The 11,832-nt window shown below is 42.3% G+C and overlaps 1 protein-coding gene across 1 annotated transcript; it reads left to right on the top strand.

Annotated features, from left to right (window-relative positions):
* The first annotated feature begins 100 nt into the window (after positions 1-100).
* On the top strand, positions 101-3,697 carry LSM3 (LSM3 homolog, U6 small nuclear RNA and mRNA degradation associated). The gene is made up of 4 exons (XM_086619082.1): positions 101-137; positions 1,706-1,816; positions 3,001-3,096; positions 3,423-3,697. The coding sequence occupies exons 1-4, from the start codon at positions 117-119 to the stop codon at positions 3,501-3,503; spliced, it is 309 nt and encodes a 102-aa protein (XP_086475208.1). The 5' UTR covers positions 101-116; the 3' UTR covers positions 3,504-3,697.
* The last annotated feature ends 8,135 nt before the right edge of the window (positions 3,698-11,832 follow it).

The raw sequence follows: 11,832 nt of genomic DNA, 5'->3' as shown, positions 1-11,832 counted from the left end.
TGCGCGCCCCACCGCAGTCCCCGCCGCGCCGCCACCGCCCCCCGTCCCGCCCCCGTCGGAGGGGAAGGGGCCGGGCCATAAAGTCTCGCGGGAGAGCGCGGGAGGCGGTTTGAAAGATGGCGGATGAGGTGGACCAGGTGAGGGGCTCTCTGCTTCTCTCGGCGGGGAGGCAGCGGTGACGTCTGTCCTTCCCGGCGCTTCCCGCCTTCCTTCCGCGGCCCTGGGGAAACCTCCGCGGCTGGAGAGGTGTAAAATGGAGGCAGGCGTTGGGCCGCCCGGCTCGGGCAGCCTTCTTGAGGCGCATCCCGGGGGAGCGCTCGCTGCACGGCCTCGGTCCGTGCGCTGCCGCCGGGGCTGCCAGGAGTGCGGGCGCGGCTCGCCTCGGGCCCGTTTCCCCCGGGAACCGCCGGAGAAGGGAAAGGGAGGAGAGCAGCTGAGGAGATACCCTTGGCTCTGCCTCACCGACAGGGAAATAGGGAGCATGCTGTGGGATAGGCACAAAAGCGTTCACGCGTTTTAGCTGCGATCCTCAACGTCTGCCCTCGCCGCACTAAGGAGACCTCAGCCCGGCGTGCGGTCAGGTCTCTGACCCGCTCTGAGGCCCGGCGGGACCGCTGGGTGTTGAGCTGGGCCTCGGGGAGACGCGTGTGGTGGGGCAGGAGGGGCAGCACATTCCCAGCGGGCTGGCGGGTGCTGGCAAAGGTGGCAGCGTGTGCTGGGCTCTTCTGGCCCGTGCCATGTGATGGCACAGGTGTGGCGGCTCGTTCTTGCGGATTAGGCGTTCTGCTGCAGTATTGGTACCAGTAAAACTGTCAGCAGCCGGGAAGAAAATTCATCTGCATGAAGTAGATAAACAGGCACTCCTTTATTCCAGCGCTGGGGAACATGGAGGATAGCTCCGTCCAAGCGTGTCCATCTTAGCATCAAAATCCATAGGTTTTTGTACACTTGTTTTGTTGAGTCATTGTTACATAAGTTCTTTTACATAAAATCGCATATTATTCTCACTCTTAATTTTGACCTTTAAAGTGATTGGTCTTGCTAGATGTATTATCTTATCAGTATTCTTATTCTATAATAATCATTGGTTATTCTGCTTAACTTTACTAATTAGAATCCTTGATATTCAAATTAAGATGGGAAGGGGCAAGGGGGTTTCCAAGCAGCATAACTGGTGTCCGTGACGGCCTCCTTAACTTCTTAAAACAAAACATAGAAAAATGCAGTAGCTGGGTGATGAGGTGTTCATGGTTCCTTGGTTTAAAACAACACATAGAAAGATCCAGTAATTTTCTAGTGAAGTCTCTATAGTTACTCGTTAAACTTAACAATCCTAACTTATACGTTTTACTTTTCAGTTTTCTATCTAACTTTTCTACTTGATTAAATCTTGATCATTTTGTCAAAGTTTTGTAACAGTATGGACAGTCCTCGCTGGTAAGGAATATAGTTTTTAGATCAGTGTGCATGAGGTGTGGTTTGCTGCAAACTAAACCAAGGTCTTTTAGCTCATTTTTCTCAGGCTGGTGAACATCCATAGAGTGGCTATATCAACTGCACTCGGGTTCAACAGGTCGTGAAGGAATAATGTGGAATAGTTTCATCTGTGTTCTTACCTGTTTGTTTTCTGTGTCTCAGACTCTAAGGAGGGGAAAAGTTCACAGGCTTTTTCTGTACAAATAACTTTTTTATTTTATTTTTTTAGCAACAAACAACAAATACCGTAGAGGAGCCACTTGATCTCATCAGACTCAGTCTAGATGAGCGTATCTATGTCAAAATGAGGAATGACAGAGAGCTTAGAGGCAGACTACATGTAAGTAAAACTTTCAGAGCCCTACCGTGCATACTCAGCTAAGCACTAGGCAGCCTTTTGCTCATGTACAACAGTCTAGTAAACAAGCTTATCTGTAATATTCCATTGATTGTTTAAAAAATTTTTTTAAAAACACAAGTAATTGTATCTCGTAGTTAAAAGTATGGAAGTGGTTAGAGAAGGTAGGTTAAAGATCATCTTAGTAATGAGCCAAACTCTTATCGAGTGTAATGTGATCGGTGGAAAAATCTTTCTTCAGTAGTCTACTCTTAAATGCTTCTTTAGAGAGTTAAGAGATGTATCTTGTTTTTCTTGACTCCTGAATGATACCAAGCAATTCATTCCACTGCGTTTAGCTTGTGTTTCTGTGTCTGTGAAATAAGCAATAATGCTGCAGGCCTCTTCTTGTAAAGTACCCTGAGGTCTATTTAATACTGAATTAAGAATGGGTTTATTGTTATCAAACAAGTATCTCTTAAGGCACACCCTGTGAGGGTATGATGGGATATGTACTCAGCTGGAATCTCTGCAAATCTCATTTGTCTAAGTGCTTTCTTCTGAGAGTGGTATGTCTCTCAACGAGAGAGATTTTTGCTTTCCATTAAGTCAGTCATCCTTCCTGAGGACTGTACTGTGCTGAGGAAGAGAACCATGTGTTAACTGGGCCTCAACTCTTTTTGAGAACACAAAGATGAGGAGAGATCCTGAGGTACTGGTGTAGTTTGCAACATGCTTTCGTAAGGTGTTTGGAACATGCTCGTATTTTAAGTTTTTCTAGCATCATATGAATTACAGCTTTAATATCATTTAAGTTGGCCCCAGACAGTCAATTCCAGGAGGCTGGACTGGCAGCAGAGAATGTGTAGCTGGTTTAATGTTAATGAAGTGCGTCTGTCTCTGACTTCTTGCATATATTCTCTCTGAAAGCTTCAGAGCTATTTCCCAGAAGAGTGTTTCAGTGAATGTAAGTGTCTTCCCTCATTTTTTATGCTGCAGAGTACTGATTTGGCATTTGTTTGATATCATAACTATAGCTGATTCTACTTTGTTTTGACATAGTGGCACATTTTGGTCAAAATCAGGCTAAACTAATTATATCTGAAAGTCTTGCTAAAATTCTCATTTTAATGAGCTTGCGTTTGGATTTTGGAAGAAATAATAGTAAATTAACTTCATTCCTACAGGCATATGATCAGCACTTAAATATGATTTTGGGTGATGTGGAAGAAACTGTAACTACAATAGAGATTGATGAAGAAACCTATGAAGAGATTTATAAAGTAAGGACTTTAGTGTATTTATCCCCATAGAAAACATTTTTAAAACTAAACTATGTTATATTGTTAAAGTAGTTTATTGCTGACTTCTTTTTGAACCAAGATCTAAAAGAAGCTTTTGCAAATTTTTATAAAAGTACAAAGGGAATCCAAAGACTTGATGTTAGTTGTATTGATTTCTTCAGCATGCCAGAAAGTTGTCTGTTTTAGTTTAGATTTGTTGGAGTTGTTTCTGGTGTTTATTATGATTAAATTTGGTTCTATGCTTAGCAGATGTGTTTTGTAAACTATGCTTTTGTAAATGTAAACTCTTCTTTCCTTCTTCCTAGTCTACCAAAAGGAATATTCCGATGCTCTTTGTCAGAGGTGACGGTGTTGTGCTTGTAGCTCCTCCATTGAGGGTTGGTTGAAGCAACAAAGGATTTAACCTTGTTGGAAAGTTTCAGGCTTTTGGACAATGGTTCGTGTTTCAATCATGTGTCTCAAAATTCTGTACATTTTTTATAGAATGTTTTTGTCTGTTTTTTTGGGGGAAGGGGAGGGCAGGGGAACCAGTTCGTCTTGTAGAAAGTACATGTAGTGAATTGAAGCAGTATAAACCCAGCTTGATTTTCTCAGAATTACTGTAACTGCTGTAAATTGGCTGTCTTGTCACATCAGTAAAAGAACCTTTCATTTTTTTCAATCTTGGCAATACCACTGTCTTTTTGTTTTAAATAAACTTGGTTTATCTTTCAGATTGGACTTGTCATGTTTTTCTGTTGAAGACAACATTCTTATGTTCTTCTGTAGAGCTGGTCTATACTAAGTTGTAGTATGTGTCCTCACATGAGAAAATAGTAACTTGTGTGTGTTGTGTTAATTTCTATCTTTATTAATACCAGAGTCTTGCAGATTGATGTTTGGGCAGGCAGTACAACATGAATCTACAATGCTATAATTTATGTCTTTTCTGCCTTCAAATTCTTGATGCATATATGCAGGGAAAGAGTGTATATACACATGTTCCACTTAAGATATGTAAAGATGGGCTTCTTTACAATGTTTTCAGATGTTTTCATTGTGGCTTTGTTAACAGATCTGCGGTTTGCAGGGCCATAAGTAGAGACTGAGGCTGTTGCCTCGCGTGCTGTTCAGTCACTTTGCTGCATGCGTTCTGTAGCCTGTTTCAGTTCTGGAATACTTTAAATTCTGCTGAATGCTTAAGATGCTCATTAGTTATCTATAATGACTGTAAACTAGAACCCTGAACAAAGTTCTCTTTTAATATGTACTTTCTCAGGCCCACCCTGTTGGCAATTTATTCTCCTTGTATGGAAAAAAAGGCACATATGCTATGAAATGTTTTAAAAAGTACGTTTGAAGGGCATATGAGATGTAGGTCTACAATGGGACATTTCCTACAGAGCTTGACTTGTGACTTAATAAACTTTAGTTTATCTAGGTTCTTAGGCATGCTCTGTAGGGTTGGAGAAAGGAGCTTGCTCTGGCTTTTTCTCCTACAGTTAAAATCTTCATAACTTATAGTCCATAGCTTGTGGCAGTGGTGAGGAATGCAAGGTCTTGCCTTGGCAGACTCCAAGTCAGATTCTTCTTAAAGGAATATTAACTCTTTTAGCAGTAAAATACATACACCCAGAAGATGAATGTATACTTCATGGTCTTTGAAATAAGGAAAGCAGAGACTGATACAATATCTGCTCTGGCTTCTAGGTGGCATCTGTACTCGATTCTCATGCAATGTCCTCTAGCTATGGGATCGATTTAAAAAATAGAAGTGATAGTTGAAGCTGAAATAGTGAAGCTATTGCTGAGAATTAGTGTGTAATAGTAATTATAGTCTTCAAATTTTTAATCACATGGAAACTTGCTCCTGTGTTCCTTGCACTTTGTTCTAGAAAGGACAAATTGCTCCACTTGTACGCATCAGGAAGAATTTGTTGTCTTAAACCAGTGTATGATGCTGTTTTCATGTATGGGTCCCTGTATGCAAATGAAAGAAGAAAGCATCTGTACAACTTACTGCTATCGCATTATTTGAATGAAGAACAGGTATGCAGTGGCTTTGTAGCCATCCTTGCCTGAATCTGGTATGGGCTAGGTTGAAACCAATCTTCCATGACTCCTGTCTCATCCTTTCCTAGCATGCTGTCTCTGCAAGAGTCAGCTCAGCAAGCATCAGCTCCTGTTCCATGTGTACACAACTCGTGATGTTGGAAGAAAGCTAGTGATGCTACAACTGTTCCTGCTCTGGAATAGGTACAAGGATGACTGCACTGAGATACTTAGTTTATTCTCTTATTTCCTACTGCTGTAGGAGGCCAGAATAAATGCTTAGACGGAGAGACTGAGAATAGGTGAACACAGTGATAGTCCTCCAGTTCTCAGAGATTGGCGCATCTGGGAAAGGAGAGTATGTTTCACGGAACCTGAGGGATTTTTCTTCCATTAATTAGTCTACATCCCCTGAGGAGTCTGGTGAGCTGCTTGCTGTGTATTGTTATGGTGTGTGTGATAGTTTGATGTGTGGGGGGGGTGTTCTGGTGGCAGGGGAGGGGATTTGCTCCCTGTGCCACCAGATCTGAGTCCCATCCCCCCCGGGGGAGGTTGAGCCAAGGCGGCGCCTCTGCGAATTGCCCTATTTAAGTTGGGACAAAGGGGCGGGAAAAGGGCTTTTTGCTCAGGAGCGAGGAGAGAGCAGGAGGGCGCTGCCCTCGCTCCCGGCTCCCGGCCGAGCGGCCGCTCGGGCCCGGGCCGGCGCCATGTGCTCAAGATGGCGCTGGGGGAGCCGCATGGGGGACTCGGTAAGCGCCCCACTACCGGGGTGCCCGCCGGGCCGAGCTTCCCCAGAGAGGATTAATATCTAAGAGAAGACAACCACAACGACCGGGTCAGCAAAGATGGAGCAGGAGGAGGTGTGCTGGAGCTGAGGCTTCCCTTGCAAATCGGTGTGAGATGGCAGGCGGCCCCCCTGCAGCCAGGGTGTACTCGGCGGAGCAGCGACCCACTCGTGGCCTGTGGAGAAACCCACGTCGGGAAGGAGATGCCTGAGCCCAGGAGAGGTCGTGGAGCAGGGGATGCACGACCAGGTACTGTTGATAATGGGGCATGGAATGCACGACGAGGTCGTGGAGGCATCTGGAGACCGTGGGACGACCCACGCCGACGCGAGTGGCAGCAGCTCCCTAAGAGGCCGAGACTGGTAAAGCCCGAACTGGTGCGATCCATGGGGAAGGATTGCAATCCTGCGGGCAGGACTTACTTTGGAAAAGTTTGGGGACTTTTTTCTTTGTGAGTAGGGGATCCACCGAAGCAAGGGAAAAATGGTGTAAAGACTCCTCCTCCTTTAAGAAAGGAGCGGCAGTGAACAACATGGATGAACTGACCTGTACTCCCCCATTCCCTGTCTCCCTGCGCCGCTGGGGGGAAGGCAGAGCCAGGAACGAAAGGAAAATAGGGGGTGGGGAGGTGTTGTTTTAAGATCGGGCCTTGTTTTCTCTTTCTCCTCTCAAGTAACCGGTTTCGTTCCCTTTTGTCTTTTGTTTAGTAACTGTTAATAAATTGTTTTGTTTTTATGAAGAAAGCCTGAGTCATGTTTTGCCCGAGACCATGTTTGGTGGGTGCTCCCTTTTCGGTTCTTGTCTCGACCCTCAGTCCAAAAACCACGACAGTGTGCCACAGGCTGAGCATATGTTCTCTGAAGAAATACTTCTGGTTTTGGCTTTGTCTGGTTTGGGCTTGGTTTTGAACTTTCTGCCTGTCACTTTCATGTGTGTAACAGTCATGTTGGCTTGGTGGCATTCAGACATAGCAGAGCATACATTTACTTTTCCATCTTCTCTACTCCTAATTGTCTTTCAGTTTTCTCTTTTCCAGGTTGCAAACAGATTTTGTATTTAATCAGTTTTGATGAAAGCTGCTCCGTTCCTTTTTGTACTAAATGATTTTAGTATGGGAGGACTGACATGATACACAAGGTGTTGGTGTATCAGGAACTTCTGCCTTGATAAATTTTAGAGTGAGTATCTGTTAATAACACTTGTTAGTTTCTCTGAGAATGATAATAGAGATGTAAGGTCTGCATTTCCTTTACTTGAGCCATATTTACCAGCATAATACATTTATCTATATGTCCAGTAATTCTGTGTTACAGAGGTTTGGCATGGCTGAAAGAGATCAGCTCATCTGACATAGCTCACCTGAGTCCTTGTAGAACTCTTTAAAAAAATTGTCTCCTTTGTCACCTTCTGCTTCTTTTGAAGTTTTAAGTGAGAGGTTATGCATGGCGGTTGCTAGCTCAGTTATTGTCTAATTGATTTCTTGGGTATTCACTGTCTGATTATAAAGATCTATTATTATGTCGCTGAAATGTCCAGTAGCGTCTTTTGCTGACCTAATTTGAAATGAGCTCTCTAGAGTGGGAGCCAGTGTAAGCTCTTTTATGATCAATGTGGATTTAAAAAAATTATATTTAAAAAGCTTTTCTGCAGTCTTGTTTTTTCTTACTGTTCTTTTTATTCTTTGATCATCTTTTGGCTGTACTAACCTTTGTCAAGATTCCCACTTCTAATGTGTTGGAAAAAGAATTTATCGTTAATTTTCTTCAGATAATTTCTGAAGATTTCTTAAATACCTTTTCATATTGTGTTATGTTTCTAGCCTGCCAGAATTGTTAATATTACTCTGCTTCTTGAAGCTTGCCTTTTTATTTCTAGGAGCTTTTTACAGACAGTAGTAGCTTTTCTAATAGCCTTCTGGTATTTTTTAGCCTTTAGACTGCATCTCTCTGATAGGCTGCTGAGTAATTTCTCAATTTATTTTCTTTGCAGGCATAACAAATTCTTTAAACACTTGACTCTCAGTAGCTCTTTTTTAACAAGATTTTTATCATGTAATTCCGTTTTCCAGAAGTGCTGGTGTAGTTGGGCATCTGGTGCCTAACTGCTTTTGTGAGAGTGTCAGCTATCTGTGAAGTTTCTGTGTGGACTCACTGCGAAATTGGTTTTTTGGATCTCTAACTGCTGAAGGACACTAGATGGTGCTGCATTTCCTTAAATTCAGGCTTGATTGGCTTTGCCTGACTGGTGTATGTAGCCTGTGTTAACAGGCCCTGTAGTTGTACAATTAGTCATTTGTTTTTAATTAGGATGGTGCTTGCTGACAGTTTTAAATTAACTCTGCTGCTCACCCATAAGTAAAGATCAAAATACGTTTTGATGTTTATATAGGCGCAGAACAAGCCCCCCAAAATTGAACGTAGACCAGGATGTGTGCCTTGCATTGTCAGATTTTAAAATGCATGAACTCCAGACTAGCAGCTTTGTTAGTAGCATCAGCTGAAGAATTACGCCGTGTAGAGTAAACTGTGGTTAACCACTTGGCTGCTAAGCACTGCTGGGAGAACAACAGCGTGGTGTTGTGTGTGGTGTACAAGGCTGCTTCTGCACCCACTGGTCAAGTGCTAGTTGTATGGCTGTCCAGTGACTGACTTCGCTGAGGAACTTCACTGCAGTTAAAATTCAGCAGGGGGAACAGCCTGCATGTATGTATGTACATTAAACTCCCAAAGTAACAAATATTTCGGTTTATTTCAAGTAACTAACGCTGTTGCCTTTTTGAACCCACAGAAATAGATTGTGGTCTAGGCTATGTATTTGAACAAGATAGAATTTAGTTCTAGGTCATGTAGGGTTTCGGAGGGAATGTTTTTTGAAACAGATTACGTCGTGTGTGTTATTCCTGTTCCCCAGCACAGGACAAGTGCTGGATTTGGATAATAGGTTATAGTAAGACTTGAGCATTGTGAGCACTGGCAACTGCTGCAGGGACTTGGGGTTGGAAAAGCAGAACAGTATTGATCATTTTGGGAGTTCTGCAACAACACTGTCTCCTCTTGGTGCTTCTGTTCTTGTTCTGTAGGCACTGGAAGTCTGTAGTTTGAAATATTGAAGAGAAGGAAGCTAGTAAGCCCTTAGAATTCTTATTAGAACTGTAGCACTGGGAAGAGAGCTGATTCAGTGCAAGATGACAAGTGTTGTGCATTGTTTTTTGGACTGATGATGACATGTACAGAAAATCCCATCAGATGTATTATTTAAGGCGTTCATGCCAAGATCATTGATGGGCTGAATGCATCATTACTGAGGGTGTAGGACTCCCATGTTTCTAAACAGGAAGCTGCTTTCATATGCTAAACAAAAAGAATGGGAAAATAAAATAGAAAGTTCTACAGAAAATTGAAGCCCAGTGTCCAAGCCAGCCTTTTTTGGGGGGGAAGAATGGGTGGAAGGAAGAGAATAGATGATGTGGGTTGTAGCGGAAAACAAGAACCACTGACGGAAAAAGATGTAGTTAGAAACCCTGTTTATGAGTAAATTTTTTCATTGTTACCCAAATTAGTTTGAAAGGAAGAGAGGCCTCTCCCAAATTTTGGAAACTTAGGCCAAAAAAGACTATTTAGTTTTACAATGGCAATTGATCAGTTTATGAAGTGACTGCTTGCAACAGCAAGGGAGTAGGCATGCTGTCTGGGTGGGTGGACAAACTATTGCAGAAAACACTGCATAAGCCTTTAGAGTTGGATAATGACAAAGGTGGGTTTTAGCAATGTTTTCTTCTGTATGGTACATGGTAAAAATGGAGATTTACCTACTCAAGGTACATAGGGAAATCTTTGGAAGAGGCCAGAATATTCCAGTGTAAGCATGGTTTGTGAATTAGAAGGACATTATTTGATTAAGAGTATGTACAGTGTTCCTTAGTCTTACACATTTTTGTATTCTGAAAGTAAGGGATAGCATAAACCTTAAATGGAAAAGATAAATTTGCTTATTTGTGAAGATAATAAAGTATTCATGTGGCAACGTAAAATGGTTCTTGAAAACTGGTATAGTTCCAGAAATTTCAGTAAGTCTAATCTGTGTTATATATTTAGAGCATAAAATGTCTTTAATACCTCAGGTAATCGATGCATTATTGGTTTCTATTTGGTTTTAATGACAAAAGTTGCTCCAGATTCTTAGGACCAGTTTTTAAATTAATTGTCTTATAAAGACCTATGCTTTAAGCATCTGTGCTGGCTAAACATGATGCTGTTTGATCACAGTCTGTTGGTTCGTGTCACCTAAAGCCCCTGTCAGTAAAGAGCTACTCTCTGCAGTAGATGATCTAGTGTTTTGCTCAGCCTGTTTCTGGATGATATGAGCAAGGAACTTTCACCAGTGTCTTTAAACTGCTTGACAAGTGGAAGCCTCAATTCCATACAGTCTGTTAAGATAGTGGATAAATTTTAGCCTCTAAAGGAGACCTTAGTGCTGCAGCCTTCTTGGTCCTGTACCTTTCTGACAGCACTCAGCTGTTGCACAGAAAGGTTATCATCTGCCTTGGTAAGGAGGCTGCAAAACCCCTTGCTAGTGATGGCACAGTTAATTAAATGATTTGTAGTCTGATCACGACCTAATAGAACTCACAGTTGTGGCACTTCTGCTATCGTAAATTTTTGTTTGCTCTTGAATCTGCTAAACTGTTGGGCAGTAAAACCTCAAGTTTTATGTAAATGATTGCATCCAAATGTGTGTGTCACTGGAGCCTGTCGCTTAGCTCTGATCGGTGTGAAATGCTGTGCAAAATTTTGACCGAGGAAGTCGCATAATCCCTTCCCCAGTCTGTTCTGTGGAAATCAAAGATCTTTCATGAAAGCAACCTTTTTCCTTAAAAAAAGAAGAAAAAGTATGCTGCTCAAAATCTAAAGTTAAATTATGTCAAATGTTAAGTGTAAAGCCTATGATTGTCATAATTGAATGCATTACTGAATTCTTCCATAGCCTTTGAAAAAAGAAAATGGTGCTCTAAATCTTGATTTCTTTAAATAACCTCTGCAGCAGATTACTAACTTTGTCACTCATTTTTGGCATCTAGTTGCTCTGATTCAGTTGGGGTTTTATGCTCTAACGGTGACACAGGCTAGGTAGACCTAATTACCTTTTTTGCAGCAGGTGACTGTTACTAGTGCATCCTGTGCTGTAGGTGGTGTGGGAAAGCAGCGTGTTGCAATTTGTTCTGTAGCACCTATATTTAGCACTTTTTAGGAAAAGAGTTGCCCCTCCCAACTGCCCAGATGTTGCATTCCAGCGGTTAGCAGAAGTCTGAGGAAGAAATGAGATGTCAACAGATAACATCTGAAAGCTAATTTGATTTGTTCGACATTTGTAATGCATTCGTCAAAGCTAAGTTCTTGTTGACTGAGGTGCTGCTTGTAAGAGGCGAGAGATCCCAAGCCCCGCTGCAGCCCAGGAGAATACACTATAGTCAAATCGAACACAATTCTTAGCAATTTTTTGTACCAAACCTTCTGATTGTTATTGCTGCCTGTTGGTATAATTCAAATATTCAGAGTTGTTTCTGTGTTAATGCTGTCGTATCCATAAAGCACAGGCTCTAATCTCAGTACCAGCTAATGGAGATTTTCCTCGTGATTAAATGCTAAACCTTTGGAATTTATTTGTCCTGCATTCATTCCCTGAAAACCAACCTAAACCTAGCATTGCTATATGCATCCAGCTTCCAGATTCACAACATCCTGTGAGTAACGGAGGAGATCCCTGTCCTGTACTCAATCCTAAAGCCAGCTGTCACAGCTATTTTTTTCTCTCTTGAGGCAGCGCCATGTCTATCTGATGATTTCCCCCCTGCCTCACGCACGGTCCTATGAGTTCAGGAGAAATATTCTACACGTGGTGT

This window comes from Tauraco erythrolophus, chromosome 12 (assembly GCF_009769465.1).
Source record: "Tauraco erythrolophus isolate bTauEry1 chromosome 12, bTauEry1.pri, whole genome shotgun sequence".
In the NCBI taxonomy this organism is placed as follows: Eukaryota; Metazoa; Chordata; class Aves; order Musophagiformes; family Musophagidae; genus Tauraco; species Tauraco erythrolophus.
Note: the sequence above shows the minus strand (reverse complement) of the source record. Positions and strands in the feature narration are given on the sequence as shown.